The sequence below is a fragment of the Thermobia domestica genome, unplaced genomic scaffold (assembly GCF_964235325.1).
Source record: "Thermobia domestica unplaced genomic scaffold, izTheDome1.hap1.1 HAP1_SCAFFOLD_467, whole genome shotgun sequence".
NCBI classification, from domain to species: domain Eukaryota; kingdom Metazoa; phylum Arthropoda; class Insecta; order Zygentoma; family Lepismatidae; genus Thermobia; species Thermobia domestica.
In genome coordinates, this window is record NW_027656177.1 from 15,129 (window position 1) to 42,303 (window position 27,175).

The following is a 27,175-nucleotide window of genomic DNA, read 5'->3' on the forward strand; positions in this document are numbered from 1 at the left end:
CGTTGAATATTCAGGAACTACAACTCTTTTCTTCCTGGCCTTCTGAAAATTTGTCTTTTCATGTTTCACGTTTTCTCTCTATTACTCATGCGCAACGCAGCACGTGGAGTTTTCCATTACGTCATAGTGTCATGCAACTTGCATCTCTTCAGTGCTACCACCTGTGTCTTGATGTATCACGTTATGTTTCTGCAAATGACAAGTTCCATTTTGCCAGCCCTTCCCCTATGTATTAAATTAGATTTCATACTCATATATATATTCTGTATTAGATAATAATTTTTTGCTGGTTTGAAACGAAAAATTTAAAAAATTCTTCAGTGATGAGTACTATACATAAAATATCGGAGGGACAAAATTCATGTGTATATGATAATCTATTTTTAATACTTTTATTTATAAGCAAAATGTCTGTAGGAAATATTGAATTTAATTCTAAACTTAATATATCATACTAGAACTTTACAACTATCTTTATTCGATGCAAGATCAAGTGCCAAAATGTTGATTTCTTGCTGGTACTTGTAGATTTATTTGTATTAGTGAAGTAGCAGTCAAAATTAAATCATTCAAAATTTCTTTAGTAATTCTTAAAATATATTATTGAGCGGAAAAAAAACAAATATTAGGAGTTTTAATAAAAACTTTTGTTTTGTGAAGCAATTTTGTAGAGAGAAGAGTTAAACTTACTAGTTTCAAATTTTACATATCAAATTGGAACTTCACAATCGTATGAATCACAACCCACAAGAGGCTACTGCATAATATGTAGTGAGCACATTGTCTTCAATATTGTTCATTCTAGCTACAATATGACCTATGACATTGTTTATAATCTTCTTTTTTTTTTTAAAAAAAAAAGGTCTTTAATTACCTCGAGACTGCTAAATTAATGTTGAAAATTCTGTACTGGGAGCAAAAATCGAACCTACGCAGCAACAATGCATTTGTACGATTCCAACGTAAGCAAGTTCTCTTCAAAATAGGTAGATATCTTCCCCCAACTTGTGCTCTCGCTGAAGAAGAATTTAGCAAGACCCTAATTTGTTTTTTGTTTGTTGAATAAATATTTCAAACGTGTTTAAATTATTATTTAATCTTAAAAAGGATTAGTACTAGCTATATTGAATTTAATCGCATAGCTACATTCAAACCTTTCCACTCATTCCAATTCTCCACTTACATTGTTACTTTTTTTTTTTTTTTTTTTTAGAGTTTACCACTTATCAGCGTTCCCACACTTTGGTACCACCCTATATATAATATTATTTTATAGATTTCCTCAAGAGCTACAGAGAATCTTTTATATTGAAGCTCGTCATTTTATTCAGCGTAATGGTATCTGTCGATTAATATATCGTCATTGGACTTTATTTTCATTTATTTACTTATTTGTTTTTTGTTAAACGCTTCTAATTAAACACGCACTTGCTCATATCGTTCAAAGATAATGTGTTGCACTGCAGATGTGAGAAGTACCACTGTTCGCTTATCCCTTCATAATTTATTTGTCAAAAGAAAAGTAAGAAGAAACAAGCAAGTAAGTGATCCAAGTTTTCCTCATCCTTCAGCGCTCTTTCTTTTTGCTTTTCTCACTTAACTCCGTATTACACACATATACATGGAGTTCATAGTTCAATAACAGTTTATTTTCTTAGCCACATCACGAGAATCTTAGTGCTTCAGTCAAAGTCATCGTCTTCTTTGGATTAGCAAAGATCTTAAACAGACAAGTGATTTTCAAGTGAACAAGTAAGTAACGAACCTTCTATTTCCTATATCCGAAAAACAAAACTATTTACAACTCTTTAAATGCATAATATAAAACGACAGGGTGATCTAAATGGGAAATAGTGAAATTATGAGGGTAATAAAATTTTAAACGTTATATTAAGTTCTTTTCCCAATTATGACAATGTTTTGTGTATGGTTGAAACCCACAGTTACTATCAAATTTATTTTTAGAAAGATCATAAAAATCAACATCGATAACACAAATTATTTTCAGTAAATGAAATTGATTTGATATACATGTATATTGACTTGATGTAGTCTTGTTTGGACACGAAAAATCTTGTTTTGTATTCGACCGTTGTATGGAATAAGAACCATGTGGTAGAACTTGTATCAGTCAAAATGAGTCACAATACCGAACATATCTTTTTTTTACTTTACTCGAGATAAAGCCATGACTGCCCTCGAGCGTCAGTATCATTTAAAAAGTAATATTTGGTACGTACACACATATAGGAAAATTTTGTTCCTGCCTGTTTCGCCGACTTCTGTTTCGCTGAATGCCTTAAGCTACGAAATTATTGCACACGGGGGCAGTCGGCTATGTTCTGCGAAAGAGGAATCCCTGTTTCGGCGAATCCTGTTTGGCCGAAAACTAGTTAAAATGGAATTTGCATACAGAAAGGGAATTTTCCCATCTAAGTCTTCATTTTCTTATGGGTAGTTTGTATAATGTTGCCAATTTCATGGAAAGCTATGCATATCGTCGTCGAGCGTTACACTCCACTTAGATGTTGTTAGGTACAGGATGTTTTTTTCCTTCTCAAGAAAATGTGCAAATAATAATTTGGAAGGATGACATTCGAAGATGAGGAGAAAGTCAATTACTGATCATCCAAATATATTCAGGTTTATTACCTTGATGCAAAAAACAAGCTGAAAACTAAAGATTAACGTTCATGTTCGAAGTTGGATATTATCCTAAGCCACAAAAGATGAAACGGAATCGTATAAACGAATGCCTTAAAGTATTCAAGACTAGACTTCGTAGTGGCCACACTGACTTAATCCGCTATGCTGTTGCTGTGGCAAACTGCATTCATTTAGATGATTAGATGATTAGTAACTGTAATCAGAAATAATTTTACTTTTCTCAATTTACTCTGCATATATGCACATTTATTTTAATGTGCTGACTTTTGTTACAATTGCTAATTTAAAAATCACTTATTTACATATAACTTGGTCATAGTTGTAGAACTTTCATAGTCATACATATCGGTTTCTTTCGGTTTATATGATAAGATTTCTTGACTACTGTAACAGACAAGGTTCCTTTTTGAAAGCCATAACTTTTAAAGTTTCATTTTGCTAATTTAAAAATCAGTTTTATTTACATTTAGGTCTCGTATTGTTTGCCACGACTCGATTTTTGTGTTGTTTGCCACGATTTTGCCACAGTATTTGCATTCCGATTTTTATCAGATCTCATTATCGTGAAGATTCATACACACCTGAAGTAAAGGGAAGGGTTAACAGGCACCTCTGTTTTTGATCCTCTGGAACAACTGCTCATTGTTCTCAGAACGCAAAACATAATTATCACAATAGCTTAGTAAATTGATATAATTGATTTTTTTTCTTTTAACGGGCTTCTTAAATCACCTCCTGTTACATAATGTTCTGTTTGTCATGCTATGCGACTAAAGAACTGGATTATATCGTCGCATGAGAACCAGAGGGATGTAACTCCAAAAATGTGGGTTTCGTTTTCTTCATGTTTGGACATAATTTTAAATGCCCCACTTGGTGTAAATGTAACGTAACGTCATCTGTTCTTCTTGTCGATCATCTGTTGTAGTGTAACTCAATTACCATCTTATTAAAACCAGAGATGCAAGGGCTCGGAAAAAAACTGGCTTTTTTGAAAAAAAAACTCGGTTTTTTCTGCTTCGCTTTTTTGTTTGGGAAATTTTGGGCTTTTTTTGAAAATTTTGCTTTAAACTGATAAAGCAGACTTTGTTTCGCTTCTCTACAACAAAAAACTCATTTAATTAGTGGTTGATGCAGATAATAATATGAAACCTCGAAAATAAACCATGAATTTCAAAAAGATTTTTTTTTTAATTCTTAACATATTTACATTATGAATTTCAAAGGATTAACAAATAGATATAATAGCCTACTATTTTAACCTCTTACATACAATAAGTACTTAAAACAATGATACACAAATAACTAGCAAAATTGTATGTAGTATTTTTACCTCAAAATATCACACACCCTCTTTTTGAAGCAAAATAAAGTAAAACATGAGAGAAATCTGCACATCAAGAGCTTCGTTTCGGGTGGTTCTATACATTATTGAAATTTTTCAGTAAAGTTTTAACTTTCGTATACATTGTATGAATATTTCGAACAAATTTTTCACTGATTGATCACATACGTAATAATCTCTTACCACCTATCAGGTGCTCGGATCCGCTAAATCGGTAAAGCTCCAAATTCTGTAATGCACTGACTGTTCCTTAAGCTTGTTCAGGATCGGGAAAATATCGAATTTTCTGTTCATGGATCATATACGTAATAGACGGTTCATCTGAGCGTATGGTTTCCTAGGCTGTAGAATATATAACCACCATTAGTAGAGGCAATATACGGTTTGACCCGGAAATAATTGCAACACAAATGGTTTTTTCGTCTATCACTTCCAAATAGCGTTGCTAATAATATATTCAAAATCCGCTTTCGTAATGCTTGGGGAAAGTCCGCCATCTTGGATTCAATATGGCGGCCACACCGAGACATCGACTCACACTTAAATGACAATATCTACTCACAGATTTAAGCTGAAAACTTCGTTCCTGCGCCATTTTCAAGATAATAGCATACCTTAAGGGATGCAAGTTTGTATGCCTCTATGTACCACCGCCATATTGAAAATGGCGGCGATTATTAAAAATATAGTTTCTTTTTAAATTGGCAATAATGTTTTATTGGCAGATAACTCAGAAACTAACAGAGATATGCAGAAATTTCTTGAAATAAACGTAAAAGCTCATGATCTTAGCTTTCCAACGAGGGTACTTATGTTCGTTTATCTTACAAAGTAACGGAGCTAGTCGAATTTATGTGGCACTGGGTGTGCGATTTTCGATAATATGACTTTTTTCTCAGGTTCCTGCTAGAAGCTAAGTAGACGCAGTATAGGTACGGATTGACCAGTAAATAATTGCAACACAAATAATTTTTGAACCAGGATGTGTAACAAGGTGTATTTAGCTACATATTAAAAATCTTCTACTTACCTCCTTGGGGAAAGTCCTCCGAAATTTCGTTGAAATATGACTTCTGAGATTTCGTTCAGATGTCGCTACAGATCGCGATAATCCATCATTGAAATGAAAGAAGATGTGAAAAATTGCTCAAAATTACGATATTTCTTCAGTCCTTGTTATGGTTAACGCTACATGTCTATTTGAAAGGCAAGAATTAAAACAGTGTAGCAACCTCTTCACTGAAAAAAATGTCCTCGTCTTTACAAAGTTTACACCGTTTTCCACATTATCACAAGTTTCTTCCAGGCAATTGTCACTAATTTATATTAGTAATAGATCACGTTTCTGGCATGAATACTTCATGTCTCTATTGTTTTCATGTATGTGTATATATAATGGATAACAATTAAAACCGTGTAGCTATCTAATCATTAAAATGAATGATCATCTTCATAAAATTCTAGAATTTCTTTACACATTGCACAAGTTTCTCTCACATAATGCCCACATTCAATGTACAAACTATATCTACTTCGCACCACATACGTGTATGTTCATACCTTATATGCATATTCAATACATAAAAACAACATTAATAACTAAAACTAATAATTTTCATTTTCAAAAACTTCAGTTTTCTCTCACATTATCAAAATATTTAACCAGAAACTGGTCACAAATTGATGTTCAAAACTGTCCATACTCCTTGCATCAACACACCATACTGACATAGTTTTCTGTGGATATGTATATTTAGTAAATGACAAATAAGCAGCACACCAACCAGCATAGAGATATTTCATTGAAGAGGATGAGTAGGGATGCAGCTAATACTAAAAAAAAAATCTTGATTTCTTAACATTATGTCAGCCGTTCCGAACTGAAGAGGAACTTATTAATATTACGAACGGTTTAACTGCCCAAGATCGTGTCAATGTTGATAAAGCAAAATGTGTTGGACAAAATATTTTACTGAAAATGAAGGAAAATTCGTCAGACTCATTCATAGTTTCGAAGAAGGATAAAGCCATTACAATGGCAGACAAGAAATCCATACATACGGTTACCGGATCAATCAGTATGGAACATAACAAGCTTTTCCAAAGATTAGCAATTGTTGCTATGAGAGGAAACATGAATCTAGAAGACGTTTTCCCCTATGAGCTTTGTTCTGTTCCAAGAACTTTATTTGAAGATTATGAGAATCTACGAGCAGCAAATAAATCAGCACTGGCTAATGCTTTATGGAAAATGACAAGTTCACCTTCAGATACACCAACATCTTGTAAATATGTGATTGACGGTGGGTAGTTGCTCCACCAGGTCAATTGGCCAGTGAATCATACATTCAAAAGAGTATTTGAGTTCTACGTTTCTTACATGAAGACACACTTCAGTGACGCTTCAGTTATTTTCGATGGTTACATTAGTAGCCCATCGATAAAGGATTGCACACACCTAAGGAGAACTAGAGGTTTGAGCGCTCCTGAAGTGCTCCTTTCTCCAGAAATGAAACTTTCTATGAAAAGGGAGAGACTAATTCGAAAATTGGGTTTGGAGCTTTCTGCTGTTGGATTTCAAGTTTTGTATTCAGACAGGGATGCTGACACACTGATAGTCAACACAGCTATTCAAGAATCACGAAACCAAGATACTTGTGTTGTTGGAAATGATACTGATCTGCTCATTCTTCTCCTAAGTCTATCACCGTCAAAAACGAATGCTTTGTTTTATAAAACAGAAACTAGGCTTTGGGACATTAAATCTACGAAAACATACCTTGGCGAACTCTGTAACAATCTTCTATGTATCCATGTATTTCTTGGTTGTGATACAACATCACGATTTTTTTGGAAAAGGAAAACAAGTGGCATTACAACTAGCTAATTCCGTAGAGGCCTTTCAGAAATCCATCTCTTTTTTTAATTGTAAAAATGCCTTTAAAGAAGAAATTATTCGTGCTGGAGAACAGGCAACAGCAAGGCTGTAGAAATGCAAGGAAGATGAATCTCTTGTTGCTTTAAGAATAAGAATGTTTTCTAGCAAAATCAGTACAGCAGCAGATTTTGTACGACTAGAAAACCTTCCGCCTACTCCTGATGCACTTAAATATCATTCTCTGCGTGTTTACTACCAAATCATGGAATGGAAGAGTCTATCCTCTCAAATGTGACCAGAAGATTGGGGATGGCGACTACATAAGGGAATGTATTTTCCAGTGATGATGAACAGGAAACCTGCTCCTGATAATATACTGGAAATCATTCATTGTAATTGTCATGGAAATTGTATAAGCATGAAGTGTTCTTGCAAGAAGTATGGTCTGTTTTGTACATCATTTTGTGGACAGTGTCTGGGACAAACTTGTGATAATGTAGAAAGGGAATCAGAACATTCTGACAATGAAGACGACTTGTTTTAGTAATTAGTTTTCTGCGGATATGTATATTTAGTAAATGGCAAATAAGCAGCACACCAAACTATGTCAGTATGGTGGTGGTACTATTTGTGACCAGTTTCTGGTTAAATATTTTGATAATGTGAGAGAAAACTGAAGTTTTTGAAAATGAAAATTATTAGTTTTAGTTATTAATGTTGTTTTTATGTATTGAATATGCATATAAGGTATGAACATACACGTATGTGGTGCGAAGTAGATATAGTTTGTACATTGAATGTGGGCATTATGTGAGAGAAACTTGTGCAATGTGTAAAGAAATTCTAGAATTTTATGAAGATGATCATTCATTTTAATGATTAGATAGCTACACGGTTTTAATTGTTATCCATTATATATACACATACATGAAAACAATAGAGACATGAAGTATTCATGCCAGAAACGTGATCTATTACTAATATAAATTAGTGACAATTGCCTGGAAGAAACTTGTGATAATGTGGAAAACGGTGTAAACTTTGTAAAGACGAGGACATTTTTTTCAGTGAAGAGGTTGCTACACTGTTTTAATTCTTGCCTTTCAAATAGACATGTAGCGTTAACCATAACAAGGACTGAAGAAATATCGTAATTTTGAGCATTTTTCACATCTTCTTTCATTTCAAAGATGGATTATCTCGGTCTGTAGCGACATCTGAACGAAATCTCAGAAGTCATATTTCAACGAAATTTCGGAGGACTTTCCCCAAGGAGGTGAGTAGAAGATTTTTAATATGTAGCTAAATACACCTTGTTACACATCCTGGTTCAAAAATTATTTGTGTTGCAATTATTTACTGGTCAATCCGTACCTATACTGCGTCTACTTAGCTTCTAGCAGGAACCTGAGAAAAAAGTCATATTATCGAAAATCGCACACCCAGTGCCACATAAATTCGACTAGCTCCGTTACTTTGTAAGATAAACGAACATAAGTACCCTCGTTGGAAAGCTAAGATCATGAGCTTTTACGTTTATTTCAAGAAATTTCTGCATATCTCTGTTAGTTTCTGAGTTATCTGCCAATAAAACATTATTGCCAATTTAAAAAGAAACTATATTTTTAATAATCGCTGCCATTTGTGGTACATAGAGGCATACAAACTTGCATCCCTTAAGGTATGCTATTATCTTGAAAATGGCGCAGGAACGAAGTTTTCAGCTTAAATCTGTGAGTAGATATTGTCATTTAAGTGTGAGTCGATGTCTCGGTGTGGCCGCCATATTGAATCCAAGATGGCGGACTTTCCCCAAGCATTACGAAAGCGGATTTTGAATATATTATTAGCAACGCTATTTGGAAGTGATAGACAAAAAAACCATTTGTGTTGCAACTATTTCCGGGTTAGGACATTTTTTCTCGTTTGTTTCTTCTACTACATCACGGTTTACCCAGTCCTGAAGGTTTCTGAACTTTTAACAAGAAAATTCAACATATCGCTACGAAACTTTTTTTTCCTTTTTATAAAAAAAAAACTATGAAATATGTTCAAATTCACAAGAAAGACGACAAAATTGATTGTAATAATTATCAAGGCATTTCTCTAACATTGTATTAATAAGGTTGACCCAATACGCAGATGAAATTATTGGAGATTATCAGTGTGGATTTAGTCGAAATCGACCAGATATTTACCATTTAACAAATACTCGAAAATCCGGAAAATCCCAGTACAGCAACTGTTTATTGATTTTAGAAAGGCTTACAACTCGGTTAGGAGGGAAACATTGTACAACATTCTTACAGAAATTGGAATACCGAAAAGCTAGATTTATTAAGTGTTTAAATGAATCCTAGAGTAAAGTCCGAGTAGAAAAATGCGAACTTCCATGTCGAGAATGGCCTGAAACAAGGATATGCGTTATCGCCATTATTATCCAGCTTTGTTCCGGAGTACGCTATAAGAAAAATCAAAGATATAAACCAGGGCCTAGAGTTGAATGGTATTCACCAGGTTATGTGTATGCTGATGATGTAAATCTGATAGGAGAACAATCGAAAGAAATGCAGAGGCCTTATTAAACGCTTTAGGAACATGAGTAAATGCAGAGAAATCTAAATACAAGGAAGTTCAGAAGGATTGTAATACGGCAAATTATGAATGCATTAAAATATCAATTAATACTTTCGACACAGTGCATACTTTCAAATACCTTGGATCAGTATTACCAGACCAAAATTATACCCACAAAGAAATTAAATGTCGACTGAAATCAGGAAATCCCTGTTATTATTCAGTTCAAAATATTTTGTCGTCGCGAATTCTGTCAAGGAATTTAAAGCTTATGCTTTATGGTTGTGAAACATGAATGAATGAATGAATGAATGAATAGGGGGTTTAATGGGGACGTCAGCATCAAGGCTATATGTCCCCGTCACGATTTACATGGTTGCTCTGGACTAAAACATGTAAAGAAAAAGGTTAAAATACTAGAGTGCAATAAACGAAAGTGCTGCTAAATAAAAACATAAAATGAAAAAGAAAATAAAAGAATAAATAGTCTAAAACAGATAACAAAAACAATATATAGAAAACAATAAAAGATAACAGAAATTAAAACTTTAGCAGCAATAAAAATCGACAACACATTAAAAACGCTCAGAGAACGTGAGCAACCCCACAAGCTTTAACAAAGTCCAGTACCCGGCTAACTATATCATGTGAATCCCCCAAAGCGCGGGTAAGAACAGAAGGCAATCCGAAACGTTCTCTGAGAGCTGAGTATTCAGGACATTCAGCAAGAATGTGCTGAATACTCAGCGGGACTATACACTCCTCACAGTACGGACGGTTCAATCTTTGCAGCAAGTAGCCATGCGTCAGATGAGAGTGTCCGATGGTTGTGAAACATGGTCACTTACGCTGAGGGAAGAACGAAGACTGAAATTATTTGAGAATAAAATTCTGAGACGAATATTTGGACCCAAGAGGAACGGGAATGGGGAATGGCGGAAACTTCATAAGGAGGAAATACATAATTTATACGGTTTACCAAACATCGTTAGAGTCCTCAAGTCTAGGAGGCTCAAGTGAGCAGGTCATGTAGCCAGAATGGAAGAAAGTAGGAATGCTTTCAAAGTTTTAACTGGAAATCCAATCGGGAAACGTCCATTAGGAAAACCTAGGCCCAGATGGGAGGACAATATTAAGATGGATCTAGCAGAAATAGGAATACAGAGTAAAAACTGGATTGAATTGGATAAGGACAGAAGTCAATGGAGAGCTTTTGTGCCCATAGAGAAAAAAAGTAGAATACATTTAAGTTAAGCACAACTGCACAATAAACATGAGTGAGTGGTTAGCTTTCGCTCTTCTATCGTGAAGTCCGGTATTCAACCCCGCATTCGACCATTTTGACAAAAGTTTTTCTTAGTTCCATCTGTGAATGTAGAGATAGTGCGTGTATTGTGAGTCCTGGCCGACTTCCTTTCTAATCGTTTTTAAATCTTTGTTATTACTAATTACCAGCAGTGATGGATTTGCGAAGAGGGTTAGGGTGTGGATGTCTTTCGGATTGAAGCCTCCACCCCGAAATTACGGAATTTCTAAAACAAACTAAATATTAGTTTTGCCTTTACTCATAAACTTCAAGCTCTCTTCAAATAAAGAAAAAAATATGAATTTTTAGAAAAACTAAGCATTAATAAGAAAGTCCCTCCCAAAATACTTTTCTAAATCCGCCACTGATTATCAGTATAAAATGGTCTTCAAGGTTGTATCTGGAAGATTATTGCTGAATATACAAACGAAACAATTTATTTGTTATGCCTGTACTCAGTAGTGTACGCAGGAATTTATTTCGGGGGCGATCAAAGCTCAATATGAGGGTATTTTATATTAAAATTCCTAAAGTTGCCCCTAAAATTAGTCTAAATTTACACAAAAGTCGAAATTTCGGGGGAGGGGATCCAGACCCCTGCGTACGTCCCTGCTTGTACTCATAAACTTAAGCTCCTCTTAAATAAAAGTTAGAAATTTTTAGAAAAAACAAACATTGTTCAGAAAAAAAAAAACTTTCCAAATATTTTTCTAAATCCGATACTGATTATTTCTATCAAATGATATTCAAGCTTGTGTCCGGAAGATTATTGTTAAATCATTGCACAGCTACAGTACGTATAACGGAAATGTGGAAGTACGCTCTGACAGATATACCGGTATTGAAAAACGTACGCTCTGATGGATATATTGAAAAACATAAGTTTAATTATGTGCTAGAAGCTAGAGTACTAAGCTCTAAGAAGTGAAACACGGATGACTAAAAAAAATCTAGAGAAGAAAAAAATGTCGATAATTCAGAAGTTAAAATAAAGTTAAATAGCTTCTAAAATTGCCCTAAAATACTACGACTTTATGTTTACTTTAATTCATAAACCATGTGCTCCATCCATTATGATGGTGAATTCCAGAGCGAAATATGGCATAATTTCCAAAATTCTCGTTTTTTTTCCCAAAAAAGCCAGTTTTTTATGTGCAAAGAACCATCGATTCAAAAAGCCGGCTTGTTTGCATCTCTATTAAAAACACATCTTTCTAAGAAAATAATATTTTTGTCCTCTCGCCTCTAAACCTACGAAAATGGAGTTACGTTACTCTGATTCCCATGTGACGATATATACTTAAGAAAAATAAAATATTTCAGTTTTACGTCCTACAGTAATCCCATGTAAGCTAAAGGTGAGATTAGAATGAATGAAAAAATGTATAATGAAGAAAGTGGGAGGAAACAAAAAAACCCGGAGGAAATTTACGCACATTTTGTTTGTCCACCACAAAGCCCAGTTCACGCGACCTGGAATCTAACCCGTAGACCCCAAGCACTAGAAGTGAATGCTTTAGCACTGAGTTACCTTTGCCCCTATATACTTAAGAAATTTATATAGCCTATAAATAATAGTTCAGGCGGTCGCGAGAATTGGAAAAGTTACAAAATGTCAACCGCAACTCAAGTATATGTTAACTTACGAAACTCGAAAATGATGTCATACAGCTTTTCTGGTATTTCTAAATATTTTTCTAATATCCCGAAGCAGGCTTTCGATAGAATACTATAGAATATAATTTATGCGTCCAGAAATATGAAATAAAGTAATGCCTATAACATCACATCATATTTGGTTCAAACTCCAAGGCAGCTCCTATTAAAAACTTGTCATCTGCATTCTGTACAAACTGCACGTTGTCCGTAAAGAAAAATATAAAGTCGAAATAAAATGTTGCTTTCAAAGCTCAAGCTTCTCAGACATTTTCTCAGGTTACCATGTTGTCTCAGATGAATATTTTTGAGCAACAGTACATGGAACACTGACTCTTCTATTCTTGCTGCTAATGGAGTTATTAATTACCTGAAGAAAATTCATTTTAGAGGCAAGTTCATGCTCTATTGACAACAGTGTTAGGTAATTTAGTTTCTCTTGTCCCTATACTCTAACGCTAATGTCTCTAGAAATATATGACAGCACTTGAATAAATGTCTAATTGCGCTTTTAAAATTAATTGGAAGACGGTGAACCGAATGAAAATATTTCGAAATATATCCATGCACGAAGTGACGAGAAAATTATCTTTACCTTTAAAATTTGTGATTTAATAATAATTTACCCTCACCTGAAATACTAGTCACTAGCAGGGTAAGGAAAATTCTGAGTAAGGTTCAGGAAACAGAAATATTATAACTTCAATTTTTAAATTTCATTGATATTCGAGAAAGAGCTGCACAGACACTGACTTATACATTTGTTTCCCTTTGATAAAATTATAACTCAAATCATCAGAATAGACTGTAATTAATTTCTTGGTTGCATCACTGTCGTCCAAAGTGCTAACTCTGAGAACTGCTTGAAAAGTTGCGCAAATATTTCTCATTTCTGCACACCGAGAATCCGCTTGAGATACGATCTTGTGTACGAATACATAAAAAAATCTAATTTGTTCTTCTTCGGTTTCTTCTGAGAGAATTTCAGTATTAAATAAGTTATATTTCAATTGCAGGATTCAACTTCTTACACTTAAATGGTCTAAAGTTTCCCTTCAAACATCAGAGAGAATTAGTGGTTCAAACTTAAAGAAATGTAATCTGCCCGTTTACTTCTGCTATAGGTTTCATTGTCCCAATTCGTACACACAGCACCCGTGTGGGTATGTGGATAATGTACACGCATTTGGTGTGGAAGAGCTGAGTTCAATAGAGATTAAATTAAATAAAATTAGAGATTTAAATATATGGATTTAACAATCTTTTAAATATCTTTGGTGAGAGGAAGAGAATTTAGTAAATTGGTAATACAAAAATTTAGTGAATTTGTATTGTTACTTGGCTATGTTCAAGCCCACAGAAATTATTACAAATATTATGAAAAACGCAGGTAAAGGGAGGGCAATTCCTTAATAGCCTTTCTGAAACAAGATGGAATGTGCATGAATTGGATTGAATCTCAGTTAAGCGTCTCGTTCAGCAGCAGATTATACGAAACCTGGACCTATAACTTGACATGGAACCTGAACCACGAAATACTAAAAGAAAAAAAAGTATCATGTTCTCTCAAGAAGGTCCGGGCCCCCATTTATCGGGATTGTTATCCTTCACTTATGGGTGGTCCTGATAATATGCTTAGATTCAATATTGGCTACATAATCGAACAAAGACAAATTTACGTCATATTCTATCAATTTTCGAAATGTATTTGGGGAGTTTCGAAGCACACAAATGATTACATCGAGTGCTTGAACTCACCTTGATTAAATTTAACTATGGCATTAACAGTCGATAGCGCATAACCCAATAACGTGCCTGGGGCTGTTTGTATTGTATGTATTTTATTTATAAATATAAAAGATTTGATTGTTATAATATGGTCATCTGACAACCCTTAGCTTATTACTAGATTTTGTATAAATCTTCGCGATTATAATATAAGATAAATCACTAAGACGTATTTGATTTCGTGAATAGAACTGTTGGCTGCTGTTCTCACGTTGCTGCTATTGTGTATTATTTATCATATGCGAGATACTTATCGACAATCATTCGACCAGCTGAAATACTCAGTAAAAATGTTCACGAAAACCGAAATTGTTCCAGTAGTGGACGAAAACAGTGATGAGGATTAATTTTTTAAAATCATTCTTTATTTGATCATATTAAACACAAATATACAATAATATCATCGAAACAAACTAAACACATAAATACCTATTAACAACAGGCATATTATTACCCAACTGTTACAAAACAAGAACAATTACTAAACAAAGATCTGTATATATCACAGACCATTGATTATGTGCAACATTAACACAAAATGCGAGAATGTATAATTTCAGTTGATGTACAGCAGTGGCGTAACTAAGGGAGGTGCGAACAGGGTCGAGAACCCCCTTCATCCTCAGAGACCATTTACCATTAAGACAAAAAATACTTGTTATCATAAGATTCCAATGTTATAACAACGTCATCCCCCCATTCAAAGGTATTGGTTATCCTAGTGGTGTACAGTGTGTACCATATGTATACCGCATAGATGCTGACTTTTGTACATTTGCCTTTTTACATCATGAGGTACACTTGCAAACAAAATGGAAACAATATATGTTGTTAGAGACCCCCTCAAGACATAACTGGCAAAAAATTGTGGGTGTTCCAGTTAGTCTTCCACTATTTTTTTTTTTTTTGAAAATTTCAAAAAAAAATTTTGACCAATTTTCAACCCAAAAAATTTCAAAAAAAAAAAAAAAATATTTTCCGACTTTTCTCTTGTTGAGAAGAACTAACATCTTTCTTTCATGCAAATCGGTTCAGCCGTTCAGGAGGAAAAAAATAATTTCAATTTTCCTTCCTCCCCTCCTAACACCCCTCCAAAAGCTCTTGTGGGGCTGAAACTTTTGAAAACTGAGTTTCTCATAAATGTTAATCGATACTGTAAATTTGGTGCAGATATACTTGGAGGCAGTTTTCACATGCCTATTCCGCTAGGCCCTTTGGTTTAGATCTGGCCAGTATTTACCAAGAAATAAAGTCCCACACGCATACAGTCATGGAGTGGAACTATAAACTCACGTATGCTTACACAGAGAGCTAAGAAAGTTGTAACATCGGGATCACAAATCGAACATACTTAATGTGTACAGAACCTACTTTCAATATCACTGCACTAAGGAGGGAGGCTTGAGCCGGGTCAGTCGCTAGATACGCCACTGTTTTATATATCTAATAGTATCAATGTTATATGACAACAAAACTAGATTTTTTATGTGTTCGGACTAATAAATTTCCTTTCATTTCTTATGGCTAAGATTTGTTTGGTATTCGTTTCGCATAGGTCCAAGGAACTGGAATTCATTGAAGGATTGATAATAATAATAATCATGAATAGTCATTATGCATTATAAGAGTAACCAACACTGATACGCACTCTTTTCATACACAGGTTCCGGCGGGTTTGATCTCTTATTAAAAATTTTCGTTAAACTGTAATCAACAGTTGAAAATTCTCATTTTTTTTTATTACAAGGTATTTAATATCCCTACATGTTACTGTGGGTACTTTTCCGCGTCCCTTAGATTCTCGCATCCTTAGGCACTGGAAGGAATAGCCCAGTGGCGTATTTAGGGGGTGGCTATCGGGCTCAAGCCCCCCCGAAATAAATTTCATATATACATAACATTTTATAACTTTTCGGCACCCAAAAGGAAAACTATAAGTGCTTATTCACTTGTTGTTCATAGCACCCCGAAACAAAATCCTAAATACGCCACTGGTAAAGCCATATACCTTCCGATGCCAGAATTTATTTCCAAATTGTGCTTTTAATTTAAGTTCTCTTCAAAACTATTTTGTAATATTTCTTTTCTGTTTTTAATACTGTGTATTCTAGTAAGTTATTGAGATGTTGCCTCTTGTCTTTGCTTTTTAAAACGTTTTTCAATGCTTTCAACATCGATTTTATTCTACCTTCCAAGGATTTCTTGTATTAAATTAGTGTCTTCTATAGATGTGTATTCCAATTCAGATTTCTTGGGTTAGTTCTTCTTAACTATTAAGATAACATTTGTTATTATTTCCAAAATTATACAGAACGTTCAAAAAGTCTCTATGCACCTGAATCGTGGCAAGTCAAAGTCGCATTCAAAGTCACATGAAATAAAATTAAATGAAATAAAATGAAGGTTTGCAACGCTGCTATATTATCGCCTTACGTGAAGTTCCTTTCTTAGATTGCAGTCGGCAAAGTGAAGTTGAAGTGATTGTTGCATCTAGTTAGCAGTCTCTGAAACAATGGTGTTAACTTTGGAACAACGAATATTCCTGGTTGAACATGTGATCCATGAACAAGGTGAGTACAAACAGACAGTCAAAGATAAGTTTGCAGCTTGGTTTCCGGAAACACCTGTTCCGAATCGTCACACTGTAAGGGCACTGATCGATAATTTTAGAGACATTGGAACGGTAATGGACTATGATCGAAGTGGTAGACCGTCAGTGCTCGATGAAGAAAAAATGCTACACATATCGAATGCAATGCAACGTAGCCCCCATAAACCACTTCGAAAACTTGCCCAGGAAGGAGCAATAAGTGTTGGTACGGCACAAAAGGCGGTTCGTAAGAAACTGCGTCTTATCCCGTATAAGGTGAGAGCGGTGCAGCAGTTACTTCTTCCCGACAGTGTAAAACAAGTGCAGTATTGTGAATGGTTTACACGGTTTGTTATGGACAAGTCTGACGATGTTTTGGATATTTTTTTTTTATCATGTTACGTCAATGCCCAGAACTCACGTTTGTGGTGTGCAGAAAACCCACATGTCATACATGAAGTTCCTCTGTATGACCAGAAGGTAGGGGTGTGGATTGCAATATCCAGAAGAAGAATAGTCGGCCCCATATTTTTCAGACAAACAATAGGTTCAACTCGTTATTGTGAAACCAGTTTATGGGAGAACTAACGGAAGACGAAATTCGTAATGCTTGGATACAACAAGATGGCACTACAGCACATACAGCTCGCCAATCCATGAGATTACTGCAAGAGGTTTTTGAAGATCGAATAATTTCAAAGGGATTGTGACCACTTCGGTCTCCTGACTGGCTTCTCCGGATTTTTACTTCTGGGGTTATGCAAAGAATTCTGTTTATAAACGGAACCCCCCACGCTACAAGAACTCGAAACAGCTATTCGAGATTTTGCTCATAGCATTCCACATGAACAACTTGTGAGAGTATTTGAGAACAAGAAGAAACGTGTGCAAGCATGTTTGGAGGCTCATGGGGGACATTTCCAACATTTGCTGTGAAAATGTGTGTGTATATGCTACGCCTTGTACATAATGCTTTTATGCCATAAAATATAAAAATTTTGAGTAAAATAATTTTCTCGTTGCTTCGAATATGTGACAATTCAGTTGTTTAGAGACTTTTTGAACGCTCTGTACTTTACAGCACTGCTATTGAACAAAGAGACATAACTAATAACGGAATTTCAAAGATCTTAGAGCAGAGAATAAAATGATCAATTTTAGATGAGTTTTATGTTTAAGTATTCACATAAAATTACAACTTATTTTTCACTCAGTTTCTTGAATTCAATTTTGAAACGTTGGAAAGCTACAGTCCATCTACCGCGTAATATATCAAAAATATTTTTCCTTTCAGAGTATAACGAAACAGTCAGAACACGTGAATGTTATGTAGAAATTCGTTTATTTGTTAAAAAAAAATATTATATTTCTGGACACCGGAACTTGAACGTTGATATCCTGGCCACGGTGGCTCAGTGGTAGAGCCTACACCTCTGATGTGTGGGGTCTCTGGTTCTATCCTAGCTCGAGTCAAGTGGACATTGTGGTGGACAAACACCATGTCTGTGGGTTTTCTCGCGGAGTTCTCTCGTTTCCTCCTAATTTCTTCATTCCACCATTTCACTCATTTCTCATCATCACCGTCTCGTTTAGCCCACACGACATAACCGTGGGACGTAAAATTCAAATATTTGGAACTTGATATCTAGAACTGAACTTAATATTCCTGTTTAAAAGCTCATGTGGTTCGTATGCCACATAGCCCCAGTGGTAGAAGGAAGAGTAAATTTCAGTCCAACCGTTGGACTTAACACCTCCAATATATTATTACTCTAACCCCTTTACCTCGATCGATTCTATCCCAAAGATGACTCTTAATTCGCAAATTCTGATAAATACACACAAAAAGATTCATGAATATTCAATAGTTATGGAAAAACAAACAGAAATACTCATGAATAAATATCATGTAGAATGATAAAATTTGTTTACGCTTCCTTCATTGATTTATCCATACAAAGTACGATTTTGCCATCTTCCGACATATTTCCGTTAATACATGGGAATATTTTATCAGTTAAAATTTTATTACTGTATAAGCAGGCTTAAAAGTGAGGGGGAACGCGGTGGACGCCATCACCCCACTTAAAAAATATGCACGGCGTCCCGCCAGTTCGTAAAATATTGCAATGGGCAAAGATAGGCAGGGGGAACGGCGTGGCGTCATGCCGCTACCTACCGTCCCACCACCTTTTTAGATTCACTTTTACCCCTGTGTATAAGCATATAATAAACTCCCTATTCACAATGTTTTATGTGTAAGTAGATTTCAGTGAAGTACTCAGGAATAACTCTATGCCAGGAATTTCTTGTAACATTTTCTGGCTCGCAAACTACAAATGTGTCAAAAATCTCTTCATAATAATATAACTTGATATATTTTTTTCTAGAGCCAATTGGAGTGCCTTCTATCTTCTGCAATGATTAATCAGAGATTACACCTAGTTCCAGCCATCATAATACTTCTTAGCTGCCTATTCGTACGCTATACTGAGTGTACACAATGCAGCCAACGTGTATTTAGGGAACTAAAGTTGAGCATTGGCAGCAAGAAAAACGACACTGGACATTGGATCACTGACTTAAGTGCTGATTTTGAAGGAGATACTCCAAATGTTTGGACTGTAAATGTTGAAAGACTCTCCACAGAATGCGCGAATGATAAACAAGTTCGACTAGTAGGATCAGTTGTAGGTAAATAGTTATATATTTTTCTTGTCTATTTAATAATGGGTGATGGTCTAGCTGAAAACTAGTGTGATGTATAATTAACATACGTATTGATTAGAAGATTATCTGTACCTTATTATCGTAATCGAACTATTGCATTAATACTTACATTGCGTTATTATCATATCAGGTTATCATAATTAAAGTTCCTTTATTCGGAAGCTGATGTGGGTCTACTAGTTACAAGATCGACATATTCGATAGAAGAGTTACTTGAAACATGCAAAACAAGTATAACTTACACAAAAAAATGAAATGAAATTTGAATCTTTCAATTTTATTCCACGAGTATGCCCTTTAGGCAAAAGGAGACGGATGACTAAGGCAAGTGAATCAGTCATGATTAGACATCGGATTTTTATGCACTTAAAATTCATGAAATATGCAAGCAACTATGCCGTTAAATGCGTTAAAATATGCACTTAATATGCACTGACATTGCAGTGAAAGAGCAACAGAGTTGTGATAAAGCTTTGTAGGTGAAATATAACATCGAAAATATACTTCACCTTTCAGGAACTTCTCTTCAGAATTTATTTTTATGACAGTTACAATTTATATACTCCTAATTTTTTAAAAACACACAAATTATGAGATTAAAATGAACACAATGGTATGAGAACATGATCTCTAGTTTTCGTTCACATTTGAAATTTAGAGTGCATTTACTTTACACGAAATAATACGAGTCTCACTTTCCTGCACTTTTCCATTGTACAAAAGATTTTTTTAAAATCATTTTTAAGGGTTTACTCCGCCCCGTAATTACCCTGACAGAATGTCAAAAGATGCTTCTTTTCATTTTCCGGTTTCAGATTGTGATATTTGTAACCACAAAATAACCTGTTAACATCAATAGATGTTATTCGACAATATTTATAGAGGAGCAAGTTTAGTACCTGTATTTTCTGGCAAGTTGAAATTTAACACTTATAGTTATTTTTTCCGTAGCTTCAATTATTTTGTATTAAGAGTTTTCATCCCGGCGAAATTAAAATACCGCCAAATTCACAGAAATTATGTGATATCTTCAAATAGATAAAAGATAATCGAAATGTGGAAGAAGAGCGCCCTAGACAATATTATTTTACATGAGATACCGTTATCACAACTCACTTATCTGCTTTCGATTTCGAGCCATTTTGAAAATCGGCATTTATTTTCGCGTTTCTAAACAGCTGAAAACGTGAAGCCACTAGGTAACTTGTGATAACGATATCTCACGGAAAATAATATTGTCTTGGGCGCTCTTGTTCCATATTTCAATTATCTTTTATCTATTTGAAGATATCACATAATTACTGTAAAATTAGCGGTATTTTAATTTCGCCGGGATGAAGACTCTTAAGCGTTTCTGGCAATAACATCTGTCAGTTTCTTTTCCACAGAGAGCCCGAATTTACCAGGAACTAACTTGAGCTCGTCCTGAACTTTATCAACTAGAGCCAAGCATTCACTGAGCAGCATTCCTCGCGTCTCTTGTGTCTCAATTGCTGTCGACACGATATTACAATGAGTCTTCCTCATTGCTCTACTGATTGGTTGCTAACATTATTGGTTCTCCGTAAAATAGACATTCTTCCACCCTCCCATGCAAAAAACCATTAAAATTGCATAGACATTTAAAAGTATTCAAAATACAACTAAAACTGGATTTATAGCATGTTATAAGAACACATCTTAAATAAAATCTTATAGAATAAGTTGAATAGGCTATTAAGCACCAAAACATGTTTTAACCTTTGAAATATGCACTGTAAAACTTCAAATTAAAGTTGCATTATTGTGGTTAGAAACCCCTACCAAGTTTAAAAGTGATGCATATAAGCAAACAAAATATGCATTTGCATAAAAATCCGATGTCTAGTGATTATGAAAGAATTAGTAGAATGTGAATGTGGGATGAAACTACGGACACGATGTCGTTAATTACAAACTTATTTCGCCCGAGGTCAAACCAGGGACACCACGTAACAGAGGTAAGACGTAGACAAGAAAAAATATGTAATTTTAATATGATGGTGTACAACATTAAAAGGTTTGTTTTAAACTTCCCTGAATATAGTCAGCTGTCTATAGTTTATTATATGTCCTTTACACGCAAAGTCCACGTACCACATTTAAATAGCTTAATTTAAATAATACCGTATGTATGTCGAATCAGAACAGGAATTGTCTGACTTAAGTTATGTAGTTAGGCATTTCTACGCTTTGCGCTTCCATTTAAAATAAAGTTTTGACATTTTAGATGGATAAAATGAACTACAAACTTGAGACAAGGAATTATCTTCCTTCATAATAGTAACATCTTCTAAATTAAGTTTCTTCAATACAAGAAGTTTTGGGATTAATTAGAGTTTTTCCTTCACAATCTTTAGAGTGTAATCAACAACCTGATTCGGGATAACGAAACTTAAAAGTTGCCAGGTAGGAATAGTAAAATATTTCGACCAGGATGTCAGATGTACAAGAGATTAAAAGAGAACATTATTACAATAATAAAACAAACATTCACATAGAAACAAAATTACAACTTACCTTATATGAAGGAACGCCATTGATAAATTGCCTCTACCAAAACAACGGGTGAATCACAAATATTAAAATTAAGACTACGTTCTTGTTGTAAAGATTGGATTGGAATGGGTTTGGGTTTTAGTGTCTCATTCAACGTCGAAGCTATATGGCACGTGGATCTGCAACTTAACATGATATCTAAACAGCATCAACTCTCGCCGAGAATCGAACGCAGGACTTCCACCCCAAAGGTGTATACGCTATCCACATAGCCATTAGGGAGCTTTCGAATTTTAAAGAAAAAAATAGTAAGTATCTCATTATAAGGGCTTACTCTGAGAATATAAAGCACTATTGAAACCTCCAAAATGTTATACCTAGTTTTACCTTGATATTTTAATGAATATGACAATGAGATATATATATTTTAGCTTGATGAGCATAAAAATTTAGAAAGTAATACTAATTTATTTTAAATGAAACCTTCACTACATTGTTTATTTTAGTATTGTGATAGGCACACTAGTATTTATATATTATCTAATTTGCATACTAAATTTTTGCATTAATTACTTACGTATTTCGTGAATTAATTAGGTTTATTTTAGTTAATTATATATATAATAAAGGATTATACAGAAGCTACATTAATTAGATTAAGATTGTATGGAAATTTTGTTTGTGTTTCATATTATTTTTATAACGTGACATCAAACCAACGTCAGTTCATTTAAATAAGACTGCATAACTAATTATAACTAGAAGATATTTGGAATGGGAAATTTAAGGAGCAGAAAATACTTTGAAAATTGGAGTTTCGCAGAGTCAACGGAACAGTTAAAAAAAAAGAAAAAAGAGAAGAAAGCGAACTTCGAAGCTCAATCTTTGTTTGAGCATAGATGCATGCTTTCAGCAGCGCAAACCAGGACACTGTTACCATCTCATTTTCAGGAATAGGAACAAATGTGAATTGAAGAATAGAAGAAAGAGATAGGGTAACACTTCTAGTCCCTTGTATAGGAGTAGGAAACTGTGCGCATTGTAGACATGAATTCGGGAGAAGACATTGTCTCCCAACTACGAGAAATTTTCGCATGTCTATATGAGTCCACGAGAATAATAGAGTGTGATTTTCTCTAGCTCCTCCCCTTTTTCGCGTCCTACATATCCTGAGCTTGGCGTCTCTCAACGAATTTCAAGCTGGCATAGCGAAGCTAAGAAATTTAAAATTTTAGCAGTCACCACAGCAGTTGACGAATTCTGCGTGGTTATCTCTGTAGATGTCACCTCTGTCGTTGTTATAAGTAGCTTCTGCTGTAATTAATTTATAATATTATGTCTAAAAACTTTCTGGATGTTTTCGTTAAATATTTTGATAGTAGATCGTTGATATGTTTTAATAAAGATATAAAGGCTTGTATCAATGCATAGCTGAAGAATGGTGGCGGTTCTGTTGAGCTGCATGATTACAGCACACGTACCAACGTTTTTTTTAAACCCACTGCAGGCGCCAACCTGAGGAGAGAAGGAAGCTCTACAGGTGATATATATCCTTGTATAAGGTTACTAAGGTATGACAGCCCTTGAGAGGCTGCATACAAGGTGATTAATATATGTATTTTCATTCTCACACCCATGTTTAACAGCAAAACACTGAAAAAACTAAAAAAACATTGGAAAACTAAATGTGTTTACAACACCATCCCCTTTCTGTCATACAGGTGGAAGTTTGTGAACCTGCCGACAGGTGGTAGCAAAAGATGGGTAGTGACAAGCAAGTGTGCTTGGAAGAATATTTGGTATAATTTTTGTGTTTATGCAACAATTTCGATTACAAAACTATTTATTATCGTGAAGTGTTACATATCAGTGGAAAGCTTATTTTATGCTCTGTGTAATGAACATATTCACTCAATCGTGTGAGAAGTTATAAACAGAAAAATGAGTCGAAGTATAAAATTTGACCAAATCTAGGTCACGTAGCCACAGTGCTCAAGAGGGCCAATACCCACACCCCTATCATCCAGTACTTTTGAAAATGGGTGCGTCTGTGACTAGACAATGAACTTGCGATTGTTTTAAAACAACGCGGGTCAAAGACTCGAGATCAGTTATCTTGCTTCGGAAAAGTTCACTTCGACTTGAGATCAGTTGTTACTTAGCTTTCAAATAGCTCACGTTGAGCTCTAATAGTTTCGAAGCTCGAACAATTTTCAGTCAGTTAACAAGTCTGGATTCGCGGAAAGAACGCACAATGTTCTTTCATTAGTGCTCTGTCGAGAACAATCGCGATATTGATACGCGAGTGCAAATACTTTCATTTTGTGGAAATGGATATTAATCATGTGTGTATATATAGATAAAAGAATTATCAGTGTGACAAACAATGATGTACGCTCGCTACGTTTTCTGTATATAGATTAGCATATCAGTGTACTTCGCAGTCATATATTTAAATACACCGTGCGAAGAACTGGGTTAAATAAGCTTCGCGCTCAAATATGATATATTTAGAGCGACATCGTCACCTATAAAATAACTGTACATAGATGTATATAATCATTTAGTGCCTCGTGATATTGGATTTTGTGATAATTTAGTGTGAAACATTCTGCATTTATTCAATGAATCGCCTTCGGACTCAACCATCACAGAGAGGCAACACCACGACTAGTCGTCAACACCGAGAGTTGTGACGACCGATCCCTGAGGTTCTAGAGCAGAGAGAGAGAGAGAGAGAGAGGACTAGATGCTGAGGACCGCCTGCAGTCAGCGGGACAGCAACGGAGTCCAGGAGCAGAAAGGAATTTGAATTCCCTCTAGAATTCCCTGCGACAAACTTCATGAGTCCAGACATCTTCCAGGACCGGAAGTGGGCTAAGAACACCAAGAAACACCAGAGATGCGTCAGTGAAGAGGAGGCCATCGTAAACTAAAAGAAGAGCGCGCACGAACAGTGAACTCAAATAAATAAAAGCCCTGATCAGAGCTCATAAATTTAACAGTGTTCAAATTTAAAAATATTTTTTTTCTCGTTTCGTTTGTGCTAGTGCTATGTATAAGGTGTTGGATCTTATATTTCGATCTATGATCGCCATTAAAAGGATTAACCATCTAACCTGGAGAGTCTCCTTTGCCAACCACCTCAGGACAGCTAAAGGTATGTGCCAAAATTTGAATGTAACATGTTTCTTTACAGGCCGAATGGTGTGATTTGGATAACTCCATGAATCTGCTGGGCATATTTTATGTTTTCGTGAGTAATTTTCTTTCTCAGGTCATGCGTTAAAACTACAGAGGGCCCTGACAGTAAGAGTCTCATCCTAGTAAAGTAACTTTTCAAAATTTTACATTAATTTTAAACATTTGCTCTACCGACTTTTATTTAATTCTTTTGGCCTTCAGCTTGTGATTGTATGCAGTGTCCATTTAATTAATCCCCATTTTGCATACATGAGTGTGACGTAGTCTCCCACATTAGCATCCCACTGTTTCACTTCACTTACGTCATATACTCAACACCCCCCATTCACAGTATGTAGACCATTTTTATTATATTTTGATTTTATAGGACATTTTCAATTAAAGAATTTGTGTATTTTTACTCTCTGACAAGTATTGTAATGTGCTAAAATTACAATTGACTTATCATTCATTATAATTATTATTTTACTTGTAGTCTATTATGTCAGATATTATTATGTAATACTTTTACAAATGTTGTTCTTTAAGGGGGGGGTTCGAAGCAATCATAATAATAATAATAATAATATATAAATTTATATATTATATATAATAATAATAAATTTAATATATTATTATTATTATTACTGAATTTCAGTTCCACCTCCGAAACCAAAAGATTATGAGTTCTTCCCGGGCATTGGATATTACAAGTACCACAACCGTGAATCAACATGGTTCGAAGGCAAAACTATTTGTGAAGAAGAGGGTGCCCATCTGGCCATTCTGAACTCCGAAGCTGAATCCAATGTTTTAAAACAAATTTTCGAGAGACATCCAGGACCTAATCCTTGGACATTTATTGGATTTCACGACAGATTTGAAGAAGGGCAACACATCACTATTTTTGGTGAGTACAATAAATTTCGCTGCATAAATTTTATGACATTCTGAAAACCATGCGCGCCGACTACGTGAATGCTCCGGGGCTCCGGAACCCATACAAATAATCTTGTGGGTGCGCCGCACCCACAAGATTTTTAGTTTGGAGACGGGTTTGAACCCGTTTCTCTTGCGTTTAATTCAGCCGTGTTACCGACTGAGCTAGGGCTGTCCCTAATTTATACTTACAGCACCGGTGTATTTTCTTTTATCACAGCACAGCCCTTTATGACAGTGTTCATTCAAGATTTTAACTAAAAATAAATCAATCAAATAACGAGACTTCCCTGAAAACATATAGGCTAACACGTCTAGCCATTGATATGCACCCACATAAATTTTGGAAGGTTGGCGCCGTTGCTGAAAACACATTGAGTGATTCAAAGTTTTAAATGTATAACTAAAGGAGCTTTGTGTTTTAGTAATGTTAATAGTGTGAATGACATAAGATTGAAGCTTGCTTTTGAAATAATAGCCTATATATACATTCGTTATATACTGTATATAATGAATACTGTATTGATCTATCTATCTACCTATCTTCGTTACATTTTATTCATATTGTTATGAAGGATTAGATTAAATCTTATCTATGACTGCACTTTTTTTAATAACGTTTAATTTTAATAGAAACTTAGCTTCACACTTCTACATGCTAATTATTACTTGTAGACTTACGAGGGAACCTATCCCAGTGTAACTCTGACTTCGAGTCGGGACTATGACCGTTGGATACCTTGTCCCAAAAGAAGATAACACGAAAAGGGATACATCCTCGATTGCAACCGTTGCGGAGATATAAGCGTGAAAAGTTAGAAATTCAGCTCCATACTATACATTACGAAGTCAGATTCCGGGTCAAATTTTTCGGAAACGATCGCGTAAGGAAACTCAGCGAATACATATCAAATTTGTGTGGGAAGCCCAGCACCTTTTGAATGAAAAATTTGTCTCCCTGGGGCACTCGCGGGGTCCCAGGCGGGGTCCAACTCAAAA

At 34.9% G+C, this 27,175-nt stretch overlaps 1 protein-coding gene across 1 annotated transcript in view; it reads left to right on the forward strand.

Moving 5' to 3' along the window:
* Nucleotides 1-1,451: 1,451 nt before the first annotated feature.
* Nucleotides 1,452-27,175, forward strand: part of LOC145676907 (hemolymph lipopolysaccharide-binding protein-like) — a 30,315-nt gene continuing 4,591 nt past the window's right edge. Inside the window, exons 1-3 of the mRNA XM_081747677.1 lie at nt 1,452-1,540; nt 19,198-19,501; nt 25,896-26,147. Coding sequence (XP_081603803.1) covers nt 19,228-19,501; nt 25,896-26,147 — 526 coding nt within the window. The 5' untranslated portion in view covers nt 1,452-1,540; nt 19,198-19,227. The remainder of the gene's footprint in view (nt 1,541-19,197; nt 19,502-25,895; nt 26,148-27,175) is intronic.